At 48.9% G+C, this 26,639-nt stretch overlaps 3 protein-coding genes across 3 annotated transcripts; 2 read left to right on the top strand and 1 right to left on the bottom strand.

Annotated features, from left to right (window-relative positions):
- Positions 1-208: 208 nt before the first annotated feature.
- Positions 209-15,130, top strand: LPCAT3 (lysophosphatidylcholine acyltransferase 3). The gene is given in 14 exon segments (XM_075438589.1): positions 209-250; positions 252-405; positions 9,167-9,274; positions 9,395-9,501; positions 9,655-9,748; positions 9,870-9,907; positions 10,950-11,128; positions 11,541-11,649; positions 12,358-12,444; positions 12,771-12,937; positions 13,582-13,729; positions 14,263-14,421; positions 14,540-14,666; positions 14,785-15,130. Coding segments are annotated over 13 exon segments (1,509 nt in total). The 3' UTR covers positions 14,657-14,666; positions 14,785-15,130.
- Positions 15,131-15,163: 33 nt separating this feature from the next.
- Positions 15,164-17,566, bottom strand: EMG1 (EMG1 N1-specific pseudouridine methyltransferase). The gene is made up of 6 exons (XM_075438600.1): positions 17,387-17,566; positions 17,207-17,308; positions 16,757-16,898; positions 16,322-16,380; positions 16,022-16,171; positions 15,164-15,680 (listed from the first exon to the last, which is right to left on the bottom strand). The coding sequence occupies exons 1-6, from the start codon at positions 17,525-17,527 to the stop codon at positions 15,567-15,569; spliced, it is 708 nt and encodes a 235-aa protein (XP_075294715.1). The 5' UTR covers positions 17,528-17,566; the 3' UTR covers positions 15,164-15,566.
- A 176-nt stretch (positions 17,567-17,742) lies between these two features.
- On the top strand, positions 17,743-23,872 carry PHB2 (prohibitin 2). The gene is made up of 9 exons (XM_075438566.1): positions 17,743-17,933; positions 18,011-18,095; positions 18,191-18,270; positions 18,363-18,547; positions 20,408-20,537; positions 21,027-21,130; positions 21,529-21,606; positions 22,166-22,242; positions 22,472-23,872. Exons 1-9 carry the CDS (start codon positions 17,807-17,809, stop codon positions 22,479-22,481), a joined length of 876 nt encoding a protein of 291 aa, XP_075294681.1. The 5' UTR covers positions 17,743-17,806; the 3' UTR covers positions 22,482-23,872.
- Positions 23,873-26,639: the final 2,767 nt, after the last annotated feature.

The following is a 26,639-nucleotide window of genomic DNA, read 5'->3' as shown; positions in this document are numbered from 1 at the left end:
CTCGACTGCCTGGCCCCGCCCCCACGTCACCCGGGCCTAGCCCCGCCCTCGGAAGCGCTTTCTCCAATCATTGGCTAGCGGGGACAGCCCCCGCGGCACCGCCCGCTCGCGGGGTAACCTTTGCCTTAGTGAGCGTAGGGCCCTGCCCCGCTGCCACCGGCTGTCCAATCGGAGGCGCCGCGGGGGCGTGGCCGGCCCGGCGCAGCCAATGGGCGCGGAGGGGGCCGCGAGCGGTGCGGGGGCCGCGGTGGCTGGTGCCGCTGCCGGGTTCGGGGAGCGACCGGCCGGCGGGGCGGCCGGGGGAGAAGATGGCGGTGGCGGGGTCCGGCTGGGGCCTGGCCCAGCTGGCCGAGGCCCTGGGCTCGTCGGAGCAGGCGCTGCGCCTCATCGTGTCCATCCTGATGGGTAAGGGAGGGCAGAGGGCGCGGCGCTCCGGGGGTGACGGCGCTGCCGCCCCGGGCAGGAGGGGCCGGGCGGTCCTGGGCGGGCTGCCCCGTCGGTCGGGGGGCTGCGGGGAGAGCCCGTCCCGGCGCCGGTCGGCGCGCTGCGGGGCGGCTCCGGGTCGGGTCCCGCGCCGTGCGCGCCGCCGCGGGCGCGGGAACTTCGTCCGCGGGGCACCGGGCTTCCCCCGTGAGCGTGGGTCCGGGGGGGGGGGGGGCTGTGCGTGTCGCCGAGGGCGTGCTCCCGAGTGACACGTGGGGTGTGAAGGCAGGGCTGGAGTCACGGCGCGGCCGGCAGCCGAGGGGGAGGTTGCGGCTCCCAGGGCGTTACTGCAGGTGTGTGCGTCCCTGCCGCCTGCGCACGCCTCTGCACGCCTCTGCACGCGGCAGGGAAACTTCGGGTTTCGAAGCTGTTGGCGGCGCGGTCACCAGGCAGAAAGGGCCTGCGAGCTTCTCTCTGAACCTAAAAGTGTGTATGAACACATGCGTATATACGTATGTATATGTATGTACAGCCGCTGGTGTGCGATCTGTCAAATTAAAGGTCCTCTGGCTAACTGGAAGTATAGTTTTTAAAAAGGGACGCAAGGGGAGTGGTGTCACTTCGTAACAGTGGTCTGGACCAGAGTCGGTTCTGCCTGGTTTAATCTACGAGGTGTAAGATCAAACTGAACCAAAACAGTTCTTCACGTCAAGAGTAGATACCGGGGGTTGAACTGACTATCGTTTTGAACTTAGAAGTTAGTTAAACCAAACTTCTATGAAGAAAAAGGTAATAGGAAGCATATACAGGACACGCACAGAAGTCAGCGTAAATTAATCCGGCAGTTCCCCACGGCTGAACGGGGAAAGTCCTGCTTTCCTTGCTCCCACGTCTGTCTGGTGCTCTGGTTGCGATCTGACTGAGCTTACTTGCCTGGCAGAAACCTAAACTGGAAAACGCAGACAGTGACCAGGTTAGTCAACAGAACCAACCAAGGGACTCGTCTAACGAGTACTGACGCAGAGAAGGTGCTAGCAAGCGTGTGTGGAGGCAGATGCCTACGGTGGAGTGATGCCTTTGCAGAACACACCTTGAACATGCTCTCAGGGTTCCTTCTTCCTTCTCACTAGCAATAAGCTAGAACAGAACATCAGAAGGTCATTTCCCAGTTGGTGTCCTGTGGGTGAGCAAAACCACTGACTTCTTTGTAATGAACAGCAGATAATTATAACCTTACTGATAAGAAGAGATGCCCGCTGCAGTCGGTAGATTCATTAAGTCTGCGGTTCGTGCGCGTCATTCCAAACGTTCCACGTACAGTGTTGATGCTAAGCCGCTGAGACAGCACCGTGTCCTTTCATGATGTCGGCCACAGTACGTGTTGCGTAAAGTCTTAACGGATCTTTATCGTTTGTATTAAAAGCCTGGGGATCGGGGACTGGGATCCCACTCGCATCTTTCCCCTGCGTACCTGGAGCGTATCCCAAACCAGGAGGCTAGAGCTGCACATTTCCTTGTCCTTTCTCCCTGGCTCAGTATCTCTTAATTACACACAACTGAAGGCATAGCTTCAGGCAGAAGGCTTAAAGGCATGCAGAACAGCCTCACCTCTAGTTTGGTACTCTTACAGTTCATGGAGATTGAACCACTCGGGCAGAGGGGATTTACTCCAGCTGTCCTGCTCAGTGGATGGGTAGTAAAGCATTATACCATCACATTAAAAGGAGGTGCCAAGCACCACTCCAGAGCAGCGTGAGAGCAGAGTGAGAAGAGTTCCTCAACCCAGTGCTAACATGAAAAGAAAGGTTCGTTTAATTGCAGCTTAGCTTACCAGCCTTTTAAAGGACCGAAAGCCTTAAGCCTGTTGGTAATGCAGCTAGCACTGATGAGCACTTCATACGATGGCGTGGGGTATAAATGAAAAGCATTTCTAAAAGCTGGAAATGGCATTAGGACAGGCAAGGTATGGCTTTTCCTTCACTTCTTCCATTTCAGGTGTTTGGATAGATTCAGGAAGAAAATTGTTTTTGTTGGCTACAGCTAATACTGCTGAATTATTTCAGAACAAGACCATGAGGATGATGCATTCCAAAGATGGATTAAAAAGTTGTTGGTTATTTTTCGCTCTGTGATGCAGTTCGCCATCTACGCCGTGCAGTTCTACTGCAACAACTGTTTCTAGGGTTTCATTGTTCAGGAGATCACTAGAAACGGGTAAAAATATCCTTCTGAAAAAGAGGAAAAATCGCAAAGGACTTTGCAACTTCTTAAATTCATTTCCAGAGAAAGCTGAATTATCGTTGAAAAAGCAGTCTGAATGGACTCTCTTGATTCAGAGTAAGAGTGTTTACTTAGTCATGGTCTGAAATAACCAAAAGAGGTCATTTAAAACTGTTAACATTCTGCCACAACTGAAAAAAAATTGAATACAGGGGAGAACCAGAGAAGGAGAAAGGAAGAGCAACCAACAAGAAAAATTGGAATAGTCCTAAAGGGCACCATGTTTTCTCAGTGAACGAGTCAAGACTGCAACAGCACACTGCTGAGTGCTTTATGGGGATTTTAATCACAGCTTTGTGTTTAAGTCGGAGACACCTTTTATACATCCTGTGATTTTGAAGCAAGGCGTGCAGCTAGAGTATTACTCAGATTGTACAAGATTAAAAACTTACTTCAGACTTCCCATATGTGAAAATTTGCATAAATGACCTTTGAATAAATTAGGCTGCAATTTGGCAGCATTATCAACAGCACTAATACTTGCAGCATACTTCTGGACCCTGCCATTTAAAAAACTGTGGCATGTCCACTACGCTAATGCCTGTCAGTCATGTGAAAATCTCTTTTGAGAGATGTACTCTGCCTTGCATTCCTCAGGAGGTCCAGGGCCCAGTGTTCCCCCAGGAGAAACTCAGTCTTTAGGTCAGCATGGAAGACACCGGTGGTCTCGGCTCTGCACCTACAGAGTTGTGTTCCAGTGGCAGAGTAAGCAGCGTGAACCAGTGCTGTCCTAGCCGCGCAGAGGAGGAAGGGATGGAGCGAGCCCCTCCAGTGGTGTGAAGGAGGGGAGAAGGTCTCTGTGCTGTTGCTCTTGTCCTTCCAAGAGAGGAGACAGGTTTCTCTCCTGCGGTCGCTGCTCGGAGTGTGTGCCAGTATACAGAAGGCCTCGTGGCGCTGTGTATTTAAAGCTTGATCTTATTTCTTGTGTGGCTGTATGATCCCAAAGAACTAAAGATGTTTATCTGGCCATACTATTACACAGTGGCTTGCAAGCTACCTGGCACGTTCTACTGCATAATATGGAGGGGGGCCAACACGCTGTTCAGAGCCCTGAGCCAAGAACTGACCCTGCTGATCTGCCCAGAGCTGCCAGGAAAAGCACTGGGGAAGCATTCCTTCATCTGCAGGCTGAGCAGTGACCTGCAGAAATTCACGTGTTCCTCCTGAACAGGTGCCAGAAACCAGTTGCTTTGCTTGTAAGTGGCCTTATCTCCTCCTCTTCTACCTCACACAGTCTTTTTTCACATCCTCTGCTTATCCTGTTCTCTCCATCCTGAAGATTTTTATGCTCAGTGAAATTCTCCCTGTGGTCACCCGTAGCTGATGGCTTATCAAGTTCCCAGCTGGTCCGCCAAGCAAGAACCTTACTGAAGGGGAGGCAGACAACTGGTTTCAGTGGGTGAGAGATGGGAGAAGAAGTTGTAAGAAGCAGCACCATCCTGTCACAGGTGCTAAAATCAGCCCTGTCACACAGTACTCATGTGCTGCCTTTTTTAAACTCTTGACTTCAAATACATCTTATTCCTTAAATAATAATAATTTTAAAACTTCGAGAGAGCTGCTACACACTGACTGTGTCTACATTAGCAAGTAAAATGGCACAGCAGGAGCAGATCCATAGAGCAGACTATTTTGTGTGCAGTACCTGGTGTCCTCACTCCGTGGGTTCTGGGCATTTGCTTCGGAAGCGCTTCAGTCTGGTTATACAGACTGAGCACCCGTTGGAGTGCATTTTCAGTTCAGTTGCATCTGAAAAGCGTCCTGTTCACACGCTTTGAGGCGGTCCCGCTGTGCAACCTGAGGCACCGTAAGTGGACTTCAAAAGTATACTCCTGAGCTGAATTGAAATATTCATCTACAAATGAAAGTGTGGGACTTTTGCAGTATTATAGACAGGAAAAGAGAATACCTTTGACATCAAAATATTAGATAAGGCTTATATTTTAACAGTCTTTTTCCTGTTGTCCCCTTCCTTTTAGTTTTAGAATTCTCGTAAGAAAACAGAGACAATTGATCTGCTACATATTAACGAAGGTGGAGTTAGCGGATCAGCAAAAGGGAGAAGAGGAAAAACAGTCTGGTCTGCTCTCTTGAAGATGAAACGGAACTAGTGCATATAAAAGAGGAAATAAAGGGAGAAGAGATGAAAAGAATGTTTCTGGTGTTATTTGCAGCTTTAACTCTGGAAAAAGACAGGCATCTTAACCACCCGTTCCAGAAGATGGCAACCTTGACAGCGCTATTTTTGCTTGAATTAGTAGGACTTTCCTGCTGCCTAATCCAGCCTCTTGATCATTTACTTCTTTTGCTCAGTTAGATACTTCTATCTGTGGACAGCCTGGGCATAGTGCGGTGGCCCATTACTCTCCCAAATGGCTGTGGCAAAGAAGGTGGCGTTGTCCTTTCCTTCCAGTGCCGGGGTTCTCTTAACCAGGGATCATCCTGTTGTTCCTGTGAAGGGGATAAGGGGGGGAAAAGGAGGAATTTATCAGCAGCAGCATGTCTTGGCTAATTTGTCACTTGTATATCAATTGATATTTTCTTCTATAGGAAGTCTGTCTAGAGGCAAAAATCAGCTCTGCGTGCAGACTGCTTTTCACGTCCACGGTGCGTAGGGAAGGAGGATTACCTGGGACCAGAATGTGACCTCCTGTTTTCTCCTGGAGTGTTGCAGCTGGTTCCCTGCCTTGGCCAGCTCTGCTCTGCCCAAGGGAGCCGTGGAAGAGGAGCCTGGGAGGCCGGGGACTGCGGGGCCGGGTGCCTCGGCAGCAGCGGGGACTCTGCTCCGGTGGTTTCTGAACAGCAAAGGCAGAGCCGACACATCGGAATGTGACGGCGAGCTTGCCGGGTGGCAACAGCAACCTCAAAAACTGCTCTCCTGCTTTTGCTGGGCTCGTTGGGGCGGCTTCAGGAACCCCGTAGCGGAGCAGCAGTACTGCCGTTGTTATCGGTAGGAACAGCTCATTATTTAATAGGTGGTTTATGAGCATTCAGAGAAGCATGGGCGCAGCAGAATGGCCATTAATATTAAATATCCACTGCCATTTGGGGGTTAAAGTTTATATTTGTGGAACTGGTCCAGTTGTAAAACTGAGAAAATTACCTCCTGTGCAGCAAAACTGTAACTAAATTGCAGTCCAGAGTACTAGGGAGTTGCTCTGGATGTCGGAAGAATTTAGACTGATGTCGTGACTTTTGAACTGAAACAGCACCCATGTAGTACAAGACCGGGATTTAAATTCGTGGCTTTCTAAAAACATATATGCTGTGCATACCAGTAGCTCTCTGTTTGCAAGGGCTCGTAATTCTCTCTCCTTCAGAGCAGCGTTTCCCAAACCGCGTTATGATCTCCTGTGTAGAGCTAAAAAGGAGTACATGTGACAAGCAAGACAGGTCTTTTAAAGAGTAGGAATACTAGTTGGGGTTGGGAGAAAATAGATAAAATGTCTGGTTTTTAGAAACTGGAGGTACATTATAGTATTCAGTCATAATTTAATTCTCTCTACAGCAATGCCTGGAGCCAAAAAACATAATTTTTTTTCTGATGAAAATGGAATGTTTTGCGAGATTGTACTGATTTTTCAGAGTGGGAAATCCTTGAAAATGTGGTTTTAAAACCATAACTATTGATGAACAGCAATAAATGGTGCTTTGCCTGTATTTCTGATCTGATCTTTCTCCCCCTTGCTCAAAAGGGGGAAACATTTTTCCAGGGTAAACCTCAGCATTTTAGCTTTCGAACTGAACTGGAGGTGACACTTTATATTTTTTTTTACCACTTTCCATTTCATAAATGTGTTGTCAGTTGTTAATACGTTTATTAAACTTCAGCAGGAAAATTGACAAGTGAAAAAAGAACCATCCTTGTCTATATGTTTCTGAGTATAAGGCTGGTGGAGAATAGTACTTTTTTTTTTTTAAATCACCTGAATTGCTCTGGTTCTGTGAGTTACTCCTGTGTCCCCAGAGAGCCTCTGTGATGAACTCTCGTTGCCAGTTCCCTCTTTCCCCCTCAGCTGGTGTTTGGGGATGCAACGGGGGAAATGGGGCAGACATGCACGCTGGCTGAGGAAGAGGAGGCTGTGTAAAGAGCATGGGGGAGCGGGAGGGGAAAGGGACGGTTTGGGTAAGGCGCTTCGTAGGGGGATTTGGAGCCGCTGCTGCGGAGGGGACGAGCAAGCCGGATGAGCGAGGTTGCCAGGCTCTGCGGGTCCAGGGCCGTGGTATGTGGGGCTGGCCGGCCGCTCGGACCGAGAAAGCAGCCTGTGGCATGGAAACCGGCACGGGACACAAAGGGAGGAAGGAACAGGAGCAAGGAGGCAGGGAAGGCCGAAAGAGGGGAGGCAGGAGGCTGGGGAAACGGGGAGCAGCGGCTCCGTTTCAGTGAGCAGCCAGGAGACAGCGGGGCTCAGCAGAGCCGAACAGGACCTCACAGGGAGCCCCAAAGTCCCAAACGCTGGGACTCCCTCCCAAGGGGTCGGGGGGGGGGGGGTGGAAAGGACCTGAAAATGGCTCCAGTCACACCTCAGCCCATTGGCACTGACAGACTGCGATATGTGTATTTTACAGAACGCGACAGAGTTTCCGATTTCCTCTCACAGTAGTGGCTAGATTCAGCCTTGCTTGTTGGAAATGATAACTGTAAATGTAACAAATGTAACATGTAGGGGACGTTATCACTTCAGGTGGTCAGAAACAAGTCTTGGTTCTTTGTGAATAACTGGGACGTTGCAAGACAAGGGACTCCTGAATAATCCCTTTAGGTGCCTGGGCCTTGGGAGAACAGGGATGCAAACTACAGAGATAAGGAGGCTGCAGGATAATCTGAAGACCCCTGCCGAGAGACGCCAAACAAACATGTGCGACGGACATTACCATGTATTAATGAGTTCTCGGAAAAAACATTACTATGATAAGCATTTCTTGCAAATGTAATGAATATGTATGTTAACATAGCATAAATACCTAGTAACTGTGTCTCTTCGGTGCACACGTTTGGAGGAGAGATCCCCCGTGTGCCCGGCGCCGCAATAAAGAATACCTGCTTAATAGTCTGCCGACTATTGAGTCTTCAATTCCGGCTTTTCACGGCGTCAGAAACCTTCCATCCATCAAACACTTCTCAACAAAATGTGCATTTCATCACCTTTTATTACTGCTCCGTATAAAACATGACTACCTCTTGCTACTATTACTCCATTTGTGCAAGCAGCAGAGATCGATCCACCACTGCAGATTTCAGCTAGGCTAGTAAGCGATGTGGGTGCCAGTGTGGTGCTGTGTGATGGTTTTCCTTTTTTTTTTTTGACGGAAAAGATTTTTTTGTTTTGTTTTTAATCAGGATAAAAGAACATAAGCTTGCAAAGTTCAGCAATTAAGTTACGAAATGCCAGCGTTAAAGTTACTTCTGCTATCCCAGCTCAGCTGGTTGTGCACATGCCTTTAGAAACACTAACTGTGTGAACAGACTTCACGTACTCATGAGATGAACAACGCTTCTTGTGTCAATGTGTATTCAAACATTATATATTTATTGTCTAGTATGTGGCAATGTTTATTGTGTGCCACCTGAACCTCACCTAGACTACAGAATTTAATTTACTCGTAAGGTTTCTATATGGCACTTCTCACTGCACTGCCAGAGTGCTTTACAAATGTTTGCTTCTCAGTAGAGCCACAAATGAATAATCTGGAGCCATTCCTAAATTAGACTGGGAGTTAACACACAGAAAATGGAAGGAAAAAACTCCTTCCACTTATCTTAGCTGCGCTATATGAAGTGCTTCTGGCTTTTGTTTTTTCAAAAATACTACATGCATGGTCCCAGTGGATTTTAGTTACAGCTTTGCGTGCCCAGTAGTTTACAGATCAGATGCAAATCAGAAGTTGGAGAGTTAGAAAATAAAGAGTATACTACTGGAGGTTGCTTGAGGAACTCTGGGATTAAAGCTGGTTAGCATCATGTAAAAACTCATTGAGGTGGGAGCAGAGATTGAATTTCTAAGGGCAATGTAATGGTATTAACCATAAAATTCCCCCTCTTTCCCACCCCTGTTTTTTTTTTAAAAAAAAAAAGGTTCTTGCCATGTTCACTGTATTTGTCACAGAATTTGGGAATGAATCAGAGACTAAAGTCTGATTCATATATTTCAGCATTATCGATCTCATGTATTGAGAAACTGTAATCCTGGAATTTCTCGCACTTCAGTGTCAACTTTGATGTAATTACATTCCTGTTAAAGTGTTTTCTTCTGTATAATATACATAGTAATTCATCTGGCATCTATCTCCCAAGATGGAAATACAGTATCAGGAATGTGTACCATGACCTGTGTTGGTGATGTATCTATGTAAAGCGCATCTTCTAATAACATGTTCAGGAAGGCTATAATCTGGACCATTACAAATGCTTCTCTACACTGATTGACAACTCTTTCACCTTTTTTTTCCCTCCTCTACTCAGGATATCCTTTTGCCTTGTTCCAGCGCTATTTCCTCTTCCAGAAGGACACCTACCTCATTCATCTCTACAATGTGTTCACAGGACTCTCAATCGCTTACTTCAATTTTGGTAAGATGAGTTTGGGAAGAGAGAGCTGCCTGGCCCAGGGCATGCTGCGGTTTGGGAGGACCTATAATGGGAAAATGTTGTTTCTACTTCATCTCTGTCTCTTCTTTCCCCTCTCCACAGGGATGCAGTTCTTTCATTCCCTGCTATGTGTCCTAATCCAGTTCCTCATACTGAGACTAATGGGTCGCACAATCACTGCCGTCTTCACTACCTTCATCTTTCAGATGGTAAAACTCTCTTTCTTACTGCATCGGTTTGTAGAAAGGAGCCCTCTGTTCAATTTTGCGCTTCCCAGTAGCAACTGTGGGTGGAAAGGTGGAGACAGATCAAAACCAGCTGGAGGAATTAGTTTGAATAACCCAAACAATGATTTCTTTCAGACATACCTTATGGCTGGATATTACTTCACAGCCACAGAGCATTATGACATCAAGTGGACAATGCCACATTGTGTCTTGACACTCAAGTTGATTGGTGAGTGACACCTCCTTCCTATCTCTTCCACTCTGCAAGCCATGCCTCAGGGAAGAGAGGGCTGCTTGTTCGGCCCGATCAGCCTGTCATAGTGCTTCAAATAATTCTTTCTCACCTCTAGGTCTGGCCATTGACTACTATGATGGAGGAAAAGATCCGGTGAGTAAAACACCATTTCCCCCTCATTCCTCCTCCCCTCTTCTGTGTCATTCTAGTGAGCTAGAGGTCAGAAAATCAAGTTCAGAGGATGCGAGTTAGCAAACCGCATTCATTGTTTGCTGAAAGCCATAGCTGAGAGGGGAGCATCTGTGAGTGTCTGAGGGCACAGAATTCTGGAGTGAAAAGAAGTAATTTGGAACAGAGACAGTAGTGATTAGAGGTGGACAAAAGTTGTTTCAGTCATGTCAGAATATTATTCTGCCCCCTTCCAAATTCCCCACCACCTCCTTCCCCTGACTCTGTTGCTTTAGATTCCCAATCCCTAATGCTCTGTGTCTTGTGGGTAGCGTACCTTTAACTTGCTGACCATCAGCACTGGGTCTCAGTTACCATCTTCCTTTTCTTTGTTTAGTTTTACCATATCCTTGTGAACAGTTGCGCTTTACTGTTATTAAGGGCCCTGTTTTTAGAGCAGTTTAAACAGTGAGAGGAGTCACACATCACAGTGTGTGGAAGAGGACAGAACACTTGCTGAGGTCTCTTAATCCTACTTCAAGTATCCACACTCCCCATCTCCTGACATAGTCTGTAGTGTCCATGGAATCACTGCTGACTGCAAGAAGGTGAGGCTGAGCTGAAACTTCCCAAGCTGAAGTTTCAAGTATTTAAAGACAATGAGTTCTTGCTCAAGAACTAGGAATGGTAGGACATTAAGGTCTTGCGAGAGTACATGCGACTGCAGCCAGGGACTGGCAGATGTCAGATACGGTGCTTTCACTGTGCTGGTGGGGGTACATGTCCCTCTGATGTTTTGAGCTTATTTGGGAATAGAGATCTGTGCGACTGGTCTCAACCATTGGATCTTGTTGCTGTTTAGAGGGGGCGGGGATGGAGACGCCTGGGGAGAGGAATGGACATGAAGTACAAAGTGGAAAGGTCCATACACATGGAGAGCAAGAGCTGAGACCGTTAAGTAGGTTGGCCGAGAACGTAACATCCAGAGCAAGTATGAAACCCGTTAACACCACTCCCTTTGGTGCAGGAGTTCCTGACCCCTGAGCAGCGGCGATTTGCTGTCCAGGGAGTTCCCACCTTGCTGGAGGTCTCAGGATTCTCCTATTTCTATGGTGCCTTCATGGTGGGGCCTCAGTTCTCCATGACAGACTATCAGAAACTGGCAAGGGGTGAGATGACTGACGTTCAAGGCCAGAGACCTAATAGGTAATAAAAAGCCGCTTAGCTCCTACCTTCCTAAGTTCCCAGAATGCGGAATGCTCCACATGTTCCCTGCAGCAGAGGGCCTGCTTACCTGGACACTAAAGTCCTGTGATGAAAAGTGATTCGCAGGACAAGGCAGTCTTTCAAAAGTTGCTCATAACTCTCTGCTTAATGCCCTAGCATTGTTCCAGGGCATGAACATGAACAACTGTTTGACATCTTTAGTACAGACTCAGTCTCAACCTGGTAATGTTGGCATCCCAGCTTCCAAACAGAGGCATCTGCTGCAGTGGAATGTGGTGACTCCCTATTCCTATCCCCCCTACCTCCTCTTTGCCACTTCTGTTCTTAAAATTAGGAGTCTGACGGTCTCTTTCGAAGGCTTTTCTTTGACCTTTGTATTTTTCTTTCTCAGTTTTGTGCCTGCTCTCAAGCGCCTGAGTTTGGGTCTCTTGTTTCTAGTAACCTATACCTTGTCGAGCCTGTACATCTCCGATGAATACCTCATCTCAGATGATTATATGGTACGTATTCATTTGGCAGTTCTGGGGTATGGAAGAATTCCACTGCTCTGGTGGGCACTGGATCTACAAGAGTGGATTTTTTTTTTTTAAGTTTTGCCTCAATTTAGAAATAAGTCAGCAACTAGTGATGAGCCTTTCTGCAACTGATCTGGCTTTACTGCCTGCCCTGTGGATTCCTGTTTGATGCAGGACAGGAATGTGTTAAGCTGAATTGAAGCAAATTAGAACTTTTCCAAATAGAGAATTAATCTTAGAAGCTGCTGCTGTTTTTGGAAACCTAAGGTGTATACTGTGACCTTTTAATGGCCTTCCATTTAACCATTACACACAAAGAACTTCACTAGAGTAACTTGCAAGGCTTACCTGAATCTTTGAGGTTCTTAGAAAACTCTTAACAAGTAATTCCTACTTGCAGATTATCAGTGTTTCTGTGTCAGTATGAGTAAATGAGGGTCTAACTTCTGCAATGATTATGCTAATCCCAGAGCCTTCCCCAAGTACCTGTTTCAGTACAGCCCAATATTACCAAAGGAAGGAGAATGATCTGTAAATTTACGTGAGCCAATAGCCTGGTGGTCCAGTCCATGCAGCAGGCTCTACACATCAGATTAAAATGAAAGACAGTGATGAGCTCTCATCTACCTTGTCTCATTATTGCCACTCAACTCCAGTTTTTATTTTTATTCTGTTTCACTCTTATCTCTGCAGGAGAAGCCCTTCTGGTTCCGCTGTGGTTACATATTGATCTGGGGCAAAGTTATACTCTACAAATACGTAACCTGCTGGCTTGTTACGGTGAGTCTAGATCTCATTCCAGAAACAAAAGAGAAATGAACAAAGGTAGCGCCTTTGCAGCTACTTAGCATGCTCTTGGACTTAGCGCTAAATGGAGGTAATCCAAATTTCTGGAGATCAATGCAGGTCACTTTCGCTCGCTTGAGGTTAGCAAAGGCTAGCTAACTAATAAGCAGGCAGTGTTTAATCCCCTTGTTCCATCTGCAGTGGTCTCTCTCCACTCAACACGGTGAGAGTCAGAGCTTCCCCAGCTCTGCCTTTCAGAAAAAAAAAAATAAAGGGGGCAATGTTTTCCTCTAATCTTTCTTGTGAATCTTTTTCCATAGGAAGGTGTCTGCATCCTTGTTGGTCTGGGGTACAATGGGAAGGACCAGAGCGGAAAGCCTTTGTGGGATGCCTGTGCCAACATGAAGGTCTGGCTGTATGAGACAACACCTTTGTTCACAGGGACCATTGCTTCTTTCAACATCAACACCAATGCTTGGGTGGCCCGGTGAGCAGGACAAAATTCCCCTTCTGTAACGTGTCAGTAACACCTGTGTCAACAGAACCAAGATCCGAGGCTGAGAGGGAGCACTAGAGGAAGAATCTGCCATTTTCCAGTTGTTACACTCTATTTCACGTTTTGCTGCCATCCTGTTTGAAACAGGTTACTGGGTTAGACAGATCTTTTTGTTCAGTCCAAACGGGCAGTTCATTAATACAGGCGAGCAGTTGATGGCAGCAGGAGGGCAGAGGCTAGAGCGGAACTGCAGCGAGCCCTTCGGCCTGCCTGGTCAGACAAACAGCCGCAGCACCGCTCTGACAGCTGGTTCCTACATCAGGCCTTTTGATGGTCCCTGTGCAGTGACTCCACCGGATTTTGGTTCAGCCCTTGCTGGGACACACAACTGAATTGTATAACACCTTCCTTCCCCTGTGAGTTGTCAGAGGAGCCACTTCTCCCCGTTAGCTGGGATTTCTTTAGGACCAGGGCGGAGGTGCATTTTGCCCTGGTAAGGGGAGCTGTCTTGCTGTTTCAGTCACCGCAGGGGTGTGCAAAGGCGTGTGGTCCCTGGGCCCTGCACCCCTGAGATGGAGAGGGGAGGACAGACAATGAACTAGAAGCGCTTTGAGTTTGTTTCTTTTCTGCTCTAGCTACGTCTTCAAGCGTCTGAAGTTCCTGGGTAACAAACTGCTGTCACAGGCACTGGCCCTGTTCTTCCTGGCCATTTGGCACGGGCTGCACTCTGGCTACCTGGTGTGCTTTCAAATGGAGTTGCTTATAGTCATCGTTGAAAGACAGGTGCGCTTTGTCTGACTTACCAGAATGGGGTGGCCTGCGTTAGCCTTTCCCCCTGAGTCTGGAAACTGCCATGCTGAAAGCTTTACTTGGACTAAATGTGAAACATGGCTGCTCACTTTGACGTGATCACTCAAGTGTAGTATGGTTCTGTTCTCAGGGGTTCAGGAGGTTGCTGGCTTCTGCACGGGCAAGCCATAAATGTATTGCAGAAGCTGGCAGGAAGAGAAGTGGAGCACTTGGCGCATGAGTAGAGGGCAACTGCAGTGCTTAGCAGCTGGAAAGGCTGGAGGACAAGCACATGAGCTGAATGCCTCTGCTAAATCTCCCAGTACTGAGAGAACAATATTCCATATTTAAACTTCTTTCTTTCTTAATTAAAACATTGAGCAGGATGGGGTACTTAACTACTTTTTTAGACTAATTGCTTATTAAAATTCATTTTACACAGCTGGCTAGATACTTTGGCCCCAGAGCCTGCATATATAGCCATAGGACATCCAACTGAGGAGAACTCTGTTTTCTCTTTAAATTAGGTCATAAACCTTGTTCGGGACAGCCCTCTTCTAAGCAGTTTGGCCTCCATTACAGCCTTGCGGTCCATCGTCTACGTGCTGCAGCAGGCCAACCACTGGCTGTTCATGGGTTACTCACTGGTGCCATTTTGCCTTTTCACCTGGGACAAATGGATGAAGGTATTTAGCAGCCGTAAACGGACAACCCATGCAACCACCCCTTTTCCCTCCATCCCGTCTCACACGTTCTTGGCTCGAAGCTGCTCGCTGATCCTTGGCCCTGCCTTCCTCTTTACAGGTGTACAGGTCTGTTTATTTCCTCGGCCATGTGTTGTTCTTCACCTTATTATTGGTGTTGCCTTACATACGCAGGTTACTTGTGCCACGAAAAGAAAAGCTAAAAAAGGCAGAGTAACAGCCAAAAGGTAAGGCCATACTACATGGAGAGAGTCCCACACTCGGGACAGCAACATTACGTGCCAAGGCAAAAGGAAAACATAAAAGCAACCAAAACAAATCCACCACATTTTTTCTTTTTTTCAGATTGTACCACGTGTGCATTTGTAGGAGTCGATTTAACACTCCGGAAGCGAAGCATCACCTGCCAAGTTTGCCGTGTTGAAGTATGACTTTTTGCAATGCGAGGAGGGGGAAAGAGAAAGCACAGGGTCCAAGACCCGAAAGGAGGGGAAGGGAGCAAGCCTCCCTCCGGCGCCTCTACCTTCTGTACGCTGCCTTATCTCTCTGCCACCCTCCCGCGGACTCGCGTCCCTCCGCCGGTGTCCGATGATTGTCACACACTCAACGCAGGCACTGTACTGGATCGGAGCCACCTTCTGACTTTTCTACGTTTGTCATCCAAGATAAAAATTGCTCCTGGTCTTTTTCATATCGGCTTCGGCTCCTTTCCTCTCGGGTGCCTCGGTGCAGGAGTGTGACCTGTCACACACTGCCGAGCAAGGCGGCTCTACGGGACTCGGCAACAGCAGCTGCAGGGCGAGCAGGGCACAGCTGAGAATGTCAGTTCCATGACAAATTTGGGCTGAGTCCCTGCTATACGGGGATCAAGCCTCCCCATGTACTGAACATGAGAAAGTAAAGTACACAAGCACTCCTATCAAAAGTGACCTTTAATAGGAGGAAAGGGTTCGGGTGGGGCAGTCCATTTAAAGTCTCATTGCTCCAGGAGCTACAAGGATGAAATCGAAGCCTTTTCTCTTCCAGGAGCTCAAAGTTGCACCAGGTCCACACCTCATTAAGAGAGCCTCTCCGGGACACGGAGTCACTGTGTAGGAGTCCACCATGATGGTAGTAGCAGCAGAAGCTCATACTACTCCCCAGACTTCCTCAAAGGCAGTAGTAATTTTAGCACATGTCAGGGCAGCAGAGAGGGGATAGTTGCTGATGGAGACCATCTTCTCTGTATAGTCAACATTGACCTAGAAGAAGAGAGAAAAAACAAGCTGCAAGTTTTCACTTAGTCCCATCTATCTCCATTGGTTAGAGACGCACAGTATTTCTCCACAGCTGAACACAAACACAGCAAAACACAGCAGGACAACTGCTAGCTCTCACTAGTGCCCATTTTCAGGAGGGAGGAAAGTCCCAAGTGTTGCAGCATTGGGCCTTTATTTGACAAGCCTACCGGGGGGAAAGGGGGAATTGGTACATAGGGAATCAAGCAAAAAAAGGGCAGAAAAAAACCCCATACTCAGAACAAGGCTAAAATCTATGCTGTTAAAGATTTTTAAAGCTCCAAGTAAGGGACACATGCACTTACCGAACCGTGGGCAAAAGCTCCCACAACAATGGCAACTGGCTCTGCTGCAGGAACCAGTTTACGCAGATCTGACACCTTTGGAACTGCAAAAGAGGTACCTATCTTCATACAGCCCACAGGGAGATGATCACTGACTGGATTTTTAATCACCTACAGAAAGCAGAAAGTTACTAAGGGCACAGAGGCAAGAGGCCCTGCCACATAGCTAAGTCAATGGTTTGTACAACACCACCACCACAAAAAAAAAAACCCACACACCTCCACATCACTAGCTGCAAAGGAGGAATGCTGTAACATTACCTTCAACAATTTCTGAGGCCCATCAGCTGCTCGAACGCTGAGCTTATGCAGCAACTGAACTGAGAGAGAAGAAAACTAATTAAGCTGTCTGTTCTTTTGCCAGAGGAATCCTATCCTTTACCTGGTTATCACAGCTAAAGTAGGCAAAAAGACTATCTTTAGAGTTCCCAGCCTCTTCTAAAGCGGTCCTAAGAAATACTGATCAGCAAGTTATTTTGCTGCTGAGTCTCATCCAGACACTCCTCGCTGTGCTAACAAACACATGGTTGGACTGTGCATCCTAACACTCGTAAAAAGTCACTTCCACTTCTCTGCTATTTTCTCTCTTTCACATTTTAAAGGTTGGTGCAACTTTTTGACTCCTTCCAAAACTCCTCTGCTCCTAACCACCTGCCTGCATTATTTTGTGGCTAGTATAAAGTTTGAATCACTTACCCATGAGACCACAGAATCGATCAAAAGTTCTTGGGATTCTGGTTTGGGGATTGACTTCGATTAGAACGTTCTTCTGGGTATGGATATAAACCTGCAGGAGACCTGCCCGATTCAGGGGGCTGTCCATGAGCATCAGGAGACTCTGAAACAGAACAACGTACAGCAGTGGAAGAAGAAAAGGTGCAAGAGAGAAGAAAGCTTGGTAAGCGCGAGGGTTATCCCCCATGACTGCAGAAGGGACCGATGCTGAGGCAGAAGGGAGTTCACCTGGCCACACGAGCCCCACTGCAGTGCTGAGAGAAAGCGGTCCCATGTACAAATAAAAAGAATTACTAAACTTACAAACCACGAGCATAGCGGGCGAGGCCAAACCCACCGCCCCCGTTCCGGGGGCACCCTCCCTAAGCCGGCTGCCGGGCCGCCCCGCCGCCACCGGGACCCAGCCGGTACCTGGTGGGTGATGTCGGGCCGCACCTCCCCGGGGTCCCGGCCGTTCCGCAGCAGCAGCGCCTTGTGCTTGTCGCAGTTGAGGAGCTCGAACGTCTTCCCCACCTACGGCCAAAGCACGGACAGGTGGGCAAGGCCGCCCGCGGCCGCCTTCGGCCCGGCCGGCCCCGCCGCGACCCGCACCTTCACAGTCTCCAGGCTCGCCCCCTCCAGCACCACCAGGAGCCGCCGCTGTCCGCGGGGCCGCTTCGCCTCCAGCGACACGTCTTCAGCCGCCGCCGCCTCCTCCTCCTCCTCCTCATGCGGACGCCTGGGGGCCGCCATCTTGCTACCGGGCACGCGGCAGCGGCAGCTCCGCTCCGCTCCGCCCCGCCCCGCCCCGCCCCCAGGCCGCCCACCGGCCGCCGCGGCCACCCAAGATGGTGGCTGGGACGCGCCTGCTATCCCCCTCCGGCCGGACGCACTTCCGGAGGGCGGTGAGGCGGCGCCGGAAGGGGGCCTCGGGGCGAGTGTCGCCTCCCGCGCCGCTGTTTCCCGCCGGAGCGCCTCGGCGGCGGCAGCTTCCGGTGTCCTTCCCGGCGGTGCGCGCGGCGCGGCGGGGCCATGGCGCAGAACCTGAAGGACCTGGCGGGGCGGCTGCCGGCGGGGCCCCGCGGCGTCGGTACCGCCCTCAAGCTGCTGCTGGGCGCCGGCGCCCTGGCCTACGGCGTCCGAGAGTCCGTCTTCATCGGTGAGTCCGTCCGCCCGTCCGCCCCCCCCCCCCCCCCCCCCCCCCCCGCGCTGACCGTGCCCCCCCTCTCCCCGCAGTGGAAGGCGGCCAGCGGGCCATCTTCTTCAACCGCATCGGCGGCGTCCAGCAGGACACCATCCTCGCCGAGGGGCTGCACTTCAGGTAGGGCACGGCCCCCCCCGGCCCCGAGCGCGGCTCCGCGGGCCCGGCCCCGGTCGCCGCGCCTAACGGGCCCTCCCCCCTCCGCCATCCCGCAGGATCCCCTGGTTCCAGTACCCCATCATCTACGACATCCGAGCGCGGCCGCGGAAAATCTCCTCCCCCACCGGCTCCAAAGGTGAGCGCGGCCCCGCGGGGCTGAGGGGGGTGGGGTGGGGGGTCGGGAGGGCGGCCCCGGCCCCGCTCCCGACGCCGCGCGCTCCCGGTCAGACCTGCAGATGGTGAACATCTCCCTGCGCGTCCTCACGCGGCCCAACGCGGCCGAGCTGCCCAGCATGTACCAGCGCCTGGGCCTGGACTACGAGGAGCGCGTCCTGCCCTCCATCGTGAACGAAGTGCTCAAGAGCGTGGTGGCCAAGTTCAACGCGTCGCAGCTCATCACACAGAGGGCCCAGGTGAGCTCTTCTGGGGAGGCTGACCCCCGCGTCGCAGAGAAGCGGCTGGGCTCTGGAGGTGGGGAGTGGTGCAGCAGATGAAGGGCGGATACGTTAGGCTGGTGCATCCAAACAGAAAGGGCGCGGGTCTGCATCCCGCTTGCGAGTTGATTCTGACACAGATGCTGAGGCTGTGCTGCTGGCTTCTGAGAGGGGAACTGGATTTGTTGGCGTATGGAGTGCAAAACTGCACCGTAATGTAATGGTGCGGGAGGGAGAGCTGATTGACATTGTAGTCCACCGATAACAGTAGAACTGGCTTTAAAAAAAAATTAGCTGGCCGTTTGTGGGTCTCAGAAGAGCTACCAAAGCAAACTAAACGGGTCTAAAGCTTCTGAAAAGCAAAGCGGGTGGGCAGCTAACAAAGCAGTAAACTTTCAGTAATGGGTGCTGCCGAAAGGTAGCAAATATTTCTGTTTAGAAAAAGAGAGTAATCCAGGTGGGCTGAAAAACAAGAGAAATATTTGGTTTATAAAAGCTTATACCTGAAAGTTTGTGTTCTGATAATTTGCTTGCCAAGGATTCTTGAGAATATCTGTCACCTGTCACAGCCGAGGGCGGCAGAAGTTGCTGATCTTTTTTTAAAAGGCTTTAGAGGAGATCCTGCCTGAGACTTACGAAGAGGAGAAGTTGTCAGAAAGATGAAATGCAAAGCATCTCCTAATTAGGTTTAGTTGCTGTTCTATGACAAAAAAGCAAAGAGTAGAGCTAAGCGTCCAGGTCTCATTGTGAGAACTGATCCGTAGCAGGGACTTCAGGGTTTTGTGCTAGGCCACGTGCTGTGCACTGGAGGGATTTGGTGATGATCTTGTGGAAAGAGAATGAGCGGAAAGGGAGAACGTGACAACAGAGAAACAATTCCTGCAAGGGATTCAGGTTTATCGGAAGCAAAGCAACGTGGGTGTGTCTGAAATTTCTGAACAAACTGGCTTGAATTTGCCTTCTTGTCATACATTCATCTAGTGTTTGTTACTGTGAAGCGGTGTATAGTGACATGGTTGATAATCAGAAGCAGTTGAAGTAACTTCACATAGTTACATGCTCACAGTTCCCTCAATAAAGGGTTCTGTCATCGTTTTAGAATTCTGCTCAAAAACGGCTGCAATAAAAGTAAAAGCAAATGCTAGACTGGTCAAGGATGTGATACTGCATCAGTAATTTATAATTAAGTCAATACCTGGTGCAGGACTTGCCTGTATCTTTTTCAGGCAGACTAACAAGTTAAAGGTAACTCAGAAATGAGTAGAATAAAGCAAAAGATCTACCAACAACACTCACCCAAAGAAATGAGAAAAAGTGGAGTAGCCACACTAGATGAGTAACTGCAGTGATTAAGAGATGTGATATGTCTACAGTGTGCAGAAGTGGGGAGTCGTATTTTTTGTTTTCTTAATCTGAATACAAGTGTGAGGAGACAGTCAGACTGCAAATAGTGGCAAATTCAAGATGGAGAAGGAAATACTTATTGCCAAAACATGCGTAGGAACTGTAGGGCTAGATGTGGTAGGATGTGAAAGCAACAAAAACTTTCAAGAAATTTTTTAATTTTTGCACCATTAATTGCAAGCATACTTAAGTAATAACTACAAATAAGCTGGAATATACTTTTGAAAATGCGGTTTGTGGGTATGCAGTGTTATTTTGAGGTGACAGATTCAGAGATGGTATTAATGTCCATGGTTCAGGGTTTGTTTTAGGTAATGTCCCTGCCGGGGCTGACGTGGATGAAGTGTGAAGAGCAGTCTTGCTTCACTATTAGAGCTCACAGGAAGTGAGAAGCAGCCTGTGTTTGGTACTCTCTTCGCTGTGTTTGTGTTTCAGGTGTCTCTGCTCATTAGGCGAGAACTGACAGAAAGAGCCAAGGATTTCAGCCTCATCCTGGATGATGTGGCTATCACAGAGCTTAGCTTCAGTCGTGAATACACAGCGGCTGTGGAGGCTAAGCAAGTGGGTGAGTTCGGTTTGTGCCTGGAAAGGGTGGATTGCCTTTGCCTTTTCATTGGATTATTAAACAAGGAAGCAGAATTTGGGGTAGCACGTTATTGCTTCTGCATCGATACAGCTACAGAGTTATAAATCTCAGCTATAACCTCCTTAGTAATGGAGCTAAACAGTTTATTTTCTCAGGTGTTATCAGAGACTTTGGGTTGTAGCTAATGGGATAGACCGTGAGTGGGACCGAGTTCCCAAGGCTGTAGGGTTCCTCTTCAGACTGGACTCTATCACTTACCGTGGGAGCTATGTTTACAGGGTCTGGATGCTGTTGATCTTATTTAAGAAAAAGTGAAGTACACTTAAATCCGTATCTTATTGTGGATATGGCCCTAGAATGCTGTCAGTTCTTTTGGAAGCAGAGTCCCCAGGCCTCAGCCATAGGGTTCTGGTGGGGGGCTCAGAAAATGGGGGCTGCTTCGAACGCTTTTGGCCATTCTGTCTGCAGCTCAGCAGGAGGCACAGCGCGCGCAGTTTCTGGTGGAGAAGGCCAAGCAGGAGCAGAAGCAGAAGATTGTTCAGGCTGAAGGAGAAGCTACAGCTGCCAAGATGATATCCTGCTTTGGGAGGTTTTGTGGGACGTGGCTGGTGAGCTTGACAGTCCTGAGGATCTGTCGCATTGGGCTCACACTTGGGAGACTGTTGACAGGTGATGGCTTCAAGCAGGTCACTGTCATCTTCCCCCCCCCCCCCCCCCCCCCGCAGTTGGCTGGAGTGAGGTTATAGGTCAAAGTAGAGAAGGCCATGAGCCTTCACTCCCTGTTGTAAGGTTAAACTTTTACTGGCTGTGTGTGACCATAATCTATAATGCTGTTCTTGATCTGGGGAAGTAGGTCCAAGTCACTGGAGTAGAGATTGCTGAGATATTTGATGGTATGGCTTAGGAAGAACTCCTGGAGGGTAAGCAGCTCCTGTTAGCAGGTTTTTCCTTGACTTTTCCTCCCCTGTACCTTGGTGAAGCTCTCAGCAGGAATCCAGGCTACATCAAGCTACGTAAGATCCGAGCTGCTCAAAACATCTCAAAAACGGTGAGCAATGAGGCACAGAACTTGCACGGTCCTTCTGCAGTCCGTGTGCTGCCCTCCCAGCCCAGTGGCCACATGATGAATTTAAGGCGAATGTGACCTGCCCTGTTGCGATCTTTGTTCCTGCCCAGCCCTTCTCTGCTTAAGTTGAGCTTAAGGTTTAGCTTGCAATGATCGGCAATTAGATATGAGGCTAGGAGTTCATGCCCTCCATATGACAAGGCCAGATCCACAGCAAATTCCATCACCCACTGCTCAGCTGCAGCCACCAAAAGCTCCTGGTTTGCTGCAGGCTGAGAAAAGGGAACAGTGTGGGATCAAAGGTCTGCCTGACAGGGAGACAGAGTGAGCACTTCTTTTAGAAAGTCTGATGGCACTGGGATGGGAAGTCGCGAAGTTACAGAGTTGTTTTGGGGAGTTGAATTGATGCAACTGAGAGTAAAAGCTGAAGCAAGTAAAACAAGAGTGCTGTATCTGGAGGGGGAGATAGGTTCTTTATTCGTGCGATTCCACGTGCATTTATATTCCTTTATGCCATCTCTGTAATGTGTTTCTTTTTCAGATTGCTGGCTCACAAAACCGTGTGTATCTCACAGCAGATAACTTGGTACTGAACCTGCAGGATGAGGGCTTCACCAGGTAAAGGGGCCAGATGGCTGGATTTATCTGCACCCTGCCCGTGAAGCTGGTCCCCTTTCTGGAGCTCTCTCAGGATCTTTTCTCTGAGAGGAGCCTGATGCCAGAGGACACAGCCAAGTAGGGAGCAGTCTTTCTTACTGTGGAAATTGAGATTTTTGTTAAATCTAATCAATTTACTCTTGTTTTTCTTCTTTTCCCCCGCACATGTACTGCACCTCCTGACACACAGAGGAAGGTAGGGCACTGTTTATTTTGATCCTTTTGTTAGCACTTGGAGCAGAAAAGTGTTGATGTTTGCCTGGTGCCTGGGATGTTTCTGGCTTTTCTGGCCACAGCAAGTTTATTCCATCTCTGCCTCGGTTCCCATTTGTGATGTGAAGCTTGCAGCCTTCCTTGCAGGGGCCACACAAGCATCTTCATCAAGTAGGAGATGCTCAGTAACTGGAGCTCTATGTGTGTCCCATAAGGAACCTTGCGTGGGGAAGGCAGGAGTATCTGAGGAGCATCCTCTGATCTGTCCCATGTACACATGGCATCCTGCATTTATGGCAAAGGGGGCTGTAAGAAAGCAGTTAGAAGATCATAGGAATTTTTGTTAGTTTGGGGTAGTGATCTCTAGGAAAGATGCTCTTGTTACTCTCCCAAGAGCTTTCCAACCTGTGCTGGAAAACCCCATTCCTGGCTTTCAGAGCTGGCAGGAGTTCGGTGGCTTTGCCTGATGTATCCAGTGTTTACTGGACAAGGCAGTGCCAGCTGAGCTATTAGCATGCAAATAAAAGCGTAGATTTCTGAGAATCAAGAAAGGAAGCCAGAGCTGGTTTCTTTTCTGTGAGATCTCTGATTGTAAGATGCTTCTTCCTTACCTCTGAGCAGATTCTGTCTTGTTCATCCCAGGAGGCTTAATGGGCTTTGAAAAAAGTTCCTGGTAGGAAGGACCTGAAGTCCAGATCCTCTGGGTGTGACACCCCACACCCCCAAGTCTGTAGTGAGGGTCTGGTTCAGCTTTGTCTGTGCTTTCTGTGCTAATGACTCACTTCTGTCTCCCTTTCAGTGACAGTCTCCTACTCAAACAAGGGAAGAAATGAAACAAACTGAAGCCTCCTAGAACCACCGGTGCTGACCAGCAGAAGACATGAGTGAGGAGCTTAAACTCCCTCCACTAGCTTTGTTTGCCCTCACTTTGAAGTTGTTGTTCCAGGAGCCAAATTTGTTTCCCGTGCCCCTGCTCCATCTGTGGTGATCCAGTTATGGGACTGGGCTCTGCCACTGGGCAGATGTAATCCCTTTGTCACCCCACCAGTTATATTTGGGAAGGGGGCAAGGGTGCTTCCTACTATTAACCCATGTGGATATAGTAATTCACCTCTGATCTTCATTAATTGTTAGATTTCTGTAGGGTAAAATCAGAATTCTCTTCTTTTTGGACAAGCAAGGGAGTTCTACTGCCATCAGCACCAGGCTTTTTTTCCAGTAGATTTCATTTCTCTTTCACTCTTGATCCCAAGAGAACCTGGGACTGAATTTAGGATAATGTCATTCATTGGGTGCCTGGCACTCCTGGAATATCTATTTGTGTCACTGCTCAGTGATTCTTTAAAACATTTGTAAAAATTAAAAACCCCAAAATTTATACCGTGTCTAAGTGTGCTTAGTGCTAGAAAAGGAGGTTATTTTGCATAGGGGGAGGTGGAACAGAGCTTTTATTTGATTGAAGGCAGAATCAGGATGTTGTGGGGAAAGGAGCATGGGAAATACGCTCCTGTTCACTGAGAAGTCACAGGGTAGGGAGAGAAAGAGCAGGGGTGGATGCTCGTGTGGCTGCGTGGGTGACCAGGGCCAGTTTCTTAGCTGCCTGTAGATGCCAGAGGTGAGCGTAAGTTTACCTGCTTGTCCATGTCGCAGTGGCATGCCTGTACTCTGTCCTGACCTCCGCTGGCACACCTTTGGTCTTTTTCCCGCTGCTTTCCTGGCCAGAAGTGTAGGAGAAATATTCCTCCACTGACTAAAGTCTCTTCTGTGCTTGGGTTTCCAAGGCAAAATCACATCTGCTTCATGGGGCTAGCTTTTTCCCTGCCTTACTAGGTTTAGGACTTAGAGGTTTCACAGACTCGTATAATACCCTGAGTAGGAAGGGACCCACAAGGATCATCGAGTCCAACTCCTCACTGCCCACAGGGCAACCTAGAAGTCAGACCACGGGTGAGAGCATTGTCTAAGCTCATCTTGAACATGGGCAGGCTTGGGGCCATGACCACTTCCCTGGGGAGCTTGACCACCCTCTCAGTGAAGAACTTTTTTTGATATCCAGTCTGAACTTCTACTGATACAGCTTGAAGGCATTCCCTTGTGTCCTGTTGCTGGACACCAAAGAGATCAGCACTTCCCGCTCTGCTGGTCCCTTTTGGCCCTTCTGTCTGCTAGGGCACGTCGTCGACTCACAGAGCTCGCCGTCAGCCAGAACACCCACATCCCGTTCTGTGGGGCTGTACTCCAGCCCCTTGTCCCCCGGTCCACACGTACATCCAGGATCACACCAGTCCCGGTGCCACATCTGGCATTTTTTCTTGTGAGATTTCATATGGTCGGTGATTGCCTGGCATGCTAATCTATCAGTTTCTGTGTGCTCAGCTCCTCTGCCTGGGTCATTGATAAAAGCTTTGAGGAGAAATGGCCTTAAAATTTAGCACTGGGGAACACTCCTAGTGACTGGCCACCAGCTAGATGTTACCCCATTTTCTGCAAGTCTTTGAGCCCGACCCGTCAGCCAGTTGTTCACCCAATGTATTGTGGGCATCCTGAGCTGTATGCTGGGCGTGGTCCAGGAGGATGCTGTTACAGATGATATCAAAAGCTTTGCTAAAATCCAAAAAAACCCCACATCTGCCCCCTTCCCTTTGTACACTAGGTGGGTGACCTTGTCATGAAAGGTGATTAAGTTAGTAAGGCATAATTTTTCCTTCAAGAACCCATGCTGGCTTTGACTGATGACTGCATTGTCTTTCAAGTCTTTTTCAGTAACTCCCAGAATAACCTCCATCATTTTACCACGCACTGGAGTGAGACTGACGGGCCTGTAATGACCAGGGTCATCTTTCTTGCCCTTCTTGAAAACTGGGATGACATTTGCCAGCTTCCAGTCAGCTGCAACCTTTCCAGATTCCCAAGACTGTAGATAAGTAACTGGGAGAGGTCTCAGAATAACACTGGCCAACTCTTCAGGACCCTGGGATGAATCCCGTTGGGCCCCATAGACTTGTGTGGATTCAGTTGCAGCAGAAAATCCCCTACAAGTTCAAAGTCAGCCGTGAGCTTATCGCCCCCTGAGCTGCAGTCCCCCAGCCCAGGGCTCTGGGCGTCCCAGGGCCCAGCACTGGTGTTAAAGAAAGAGGCAAAGAAAGCATAAAGTATCTCTGCTTTGTCTTCATCCCTGTTTGGGGATGAGGTGACCAACCTCATCGAGTAATGGACTAATGTTTTCTTTTTGCTGTCAACATACTTAAAAAAGCCTGGTTTTTGTTATCCACCATCGTACCGCCCAGCTTCAACTCCAGCTGAGCTCAGGCCGTACCAGTTGTCTCCCTGTAGTGGCGAACAGCACGTCTGCAGCCTGTGCAGCCTGTCTGTGCTGCCAAAGTCCATACATGCTTTTTTCTCCTCCTAAGTTGCAGGAGACCCCTGTGCAGCCAAGCCAGCCTTCTGCCTCCCTTGCTTGACTTCAGACACGTTGGAGTTGCATGCTCCTGCGCTCTGGAAAGAAGGCCCTTAAAAAGTGACCAACATTTATGGACCCTAATATCCTCAAAAACAGATTCCAGGGGGGGCCTGACTAACAAGTTCCTTGAGCAGCCTGAAGTCTGCTCTCCCAAAATCCAGGGTAGTAGCTCTGCTGACAGTTTTTCTCATATCACCAAAGATCTTAAACTCGACTATTTCATGATCACAGTGGCCAAGACAGCCACCTACGAGCCCATCTGTATTTACAACCATCCATCTCTATGTACAAACAACTCCAGCTTAAGCTCTCCAGTGAAAAAGAGAGGCCTTTGAAGGAGCTCTTACTCAGGCGAAGCAGAGCACAAGGTGTTTAAAGGAACAGATGCAATCTGTGGATTCCTGGTTTTACAACTCACTGTTACTGGAAAGCAGAGCTATAACTTAACACCCACGTCTTGACTTGCAACATCAAGGAAGCACCAACTGTTTTGAACCAGCTTTGAAAACGTGTTCTCAAACAGTCACTCAAAAGAAATCTGTAGGTAACAACGCTTACGCGTGAGGCAGAAGAGACCGCTTGTTTCAGTGCTGCATTTCTTGACGTAGAATCATGAAAGTTCTTGTTTGGTCTATATTCGTTGCAGACAGTGGATGTTACGGACATGATAAGCTCTGGCATTTAA

This window comes from Opisthocomus hoazin, chromosome 1 (assembly GCF_030867145.1).
Source record: "Opisthocomus hoazin isolate bOpiHoa1 chromosome 1, bOpiHoa1.hap1, whole genome shotgun sequence".
In the NCBI taxonomy this organism is placed as follows: domain Eukaryota; kingdom Metazoa; phylum Chordata; class Aves; order Opisthocomiformes; family Opisthocomidae; genus Opisthocomus; species Opisthocomus hoazin.
This window is presented reverse-complemented; position numbering and strand designations above follow the sequence as displayed.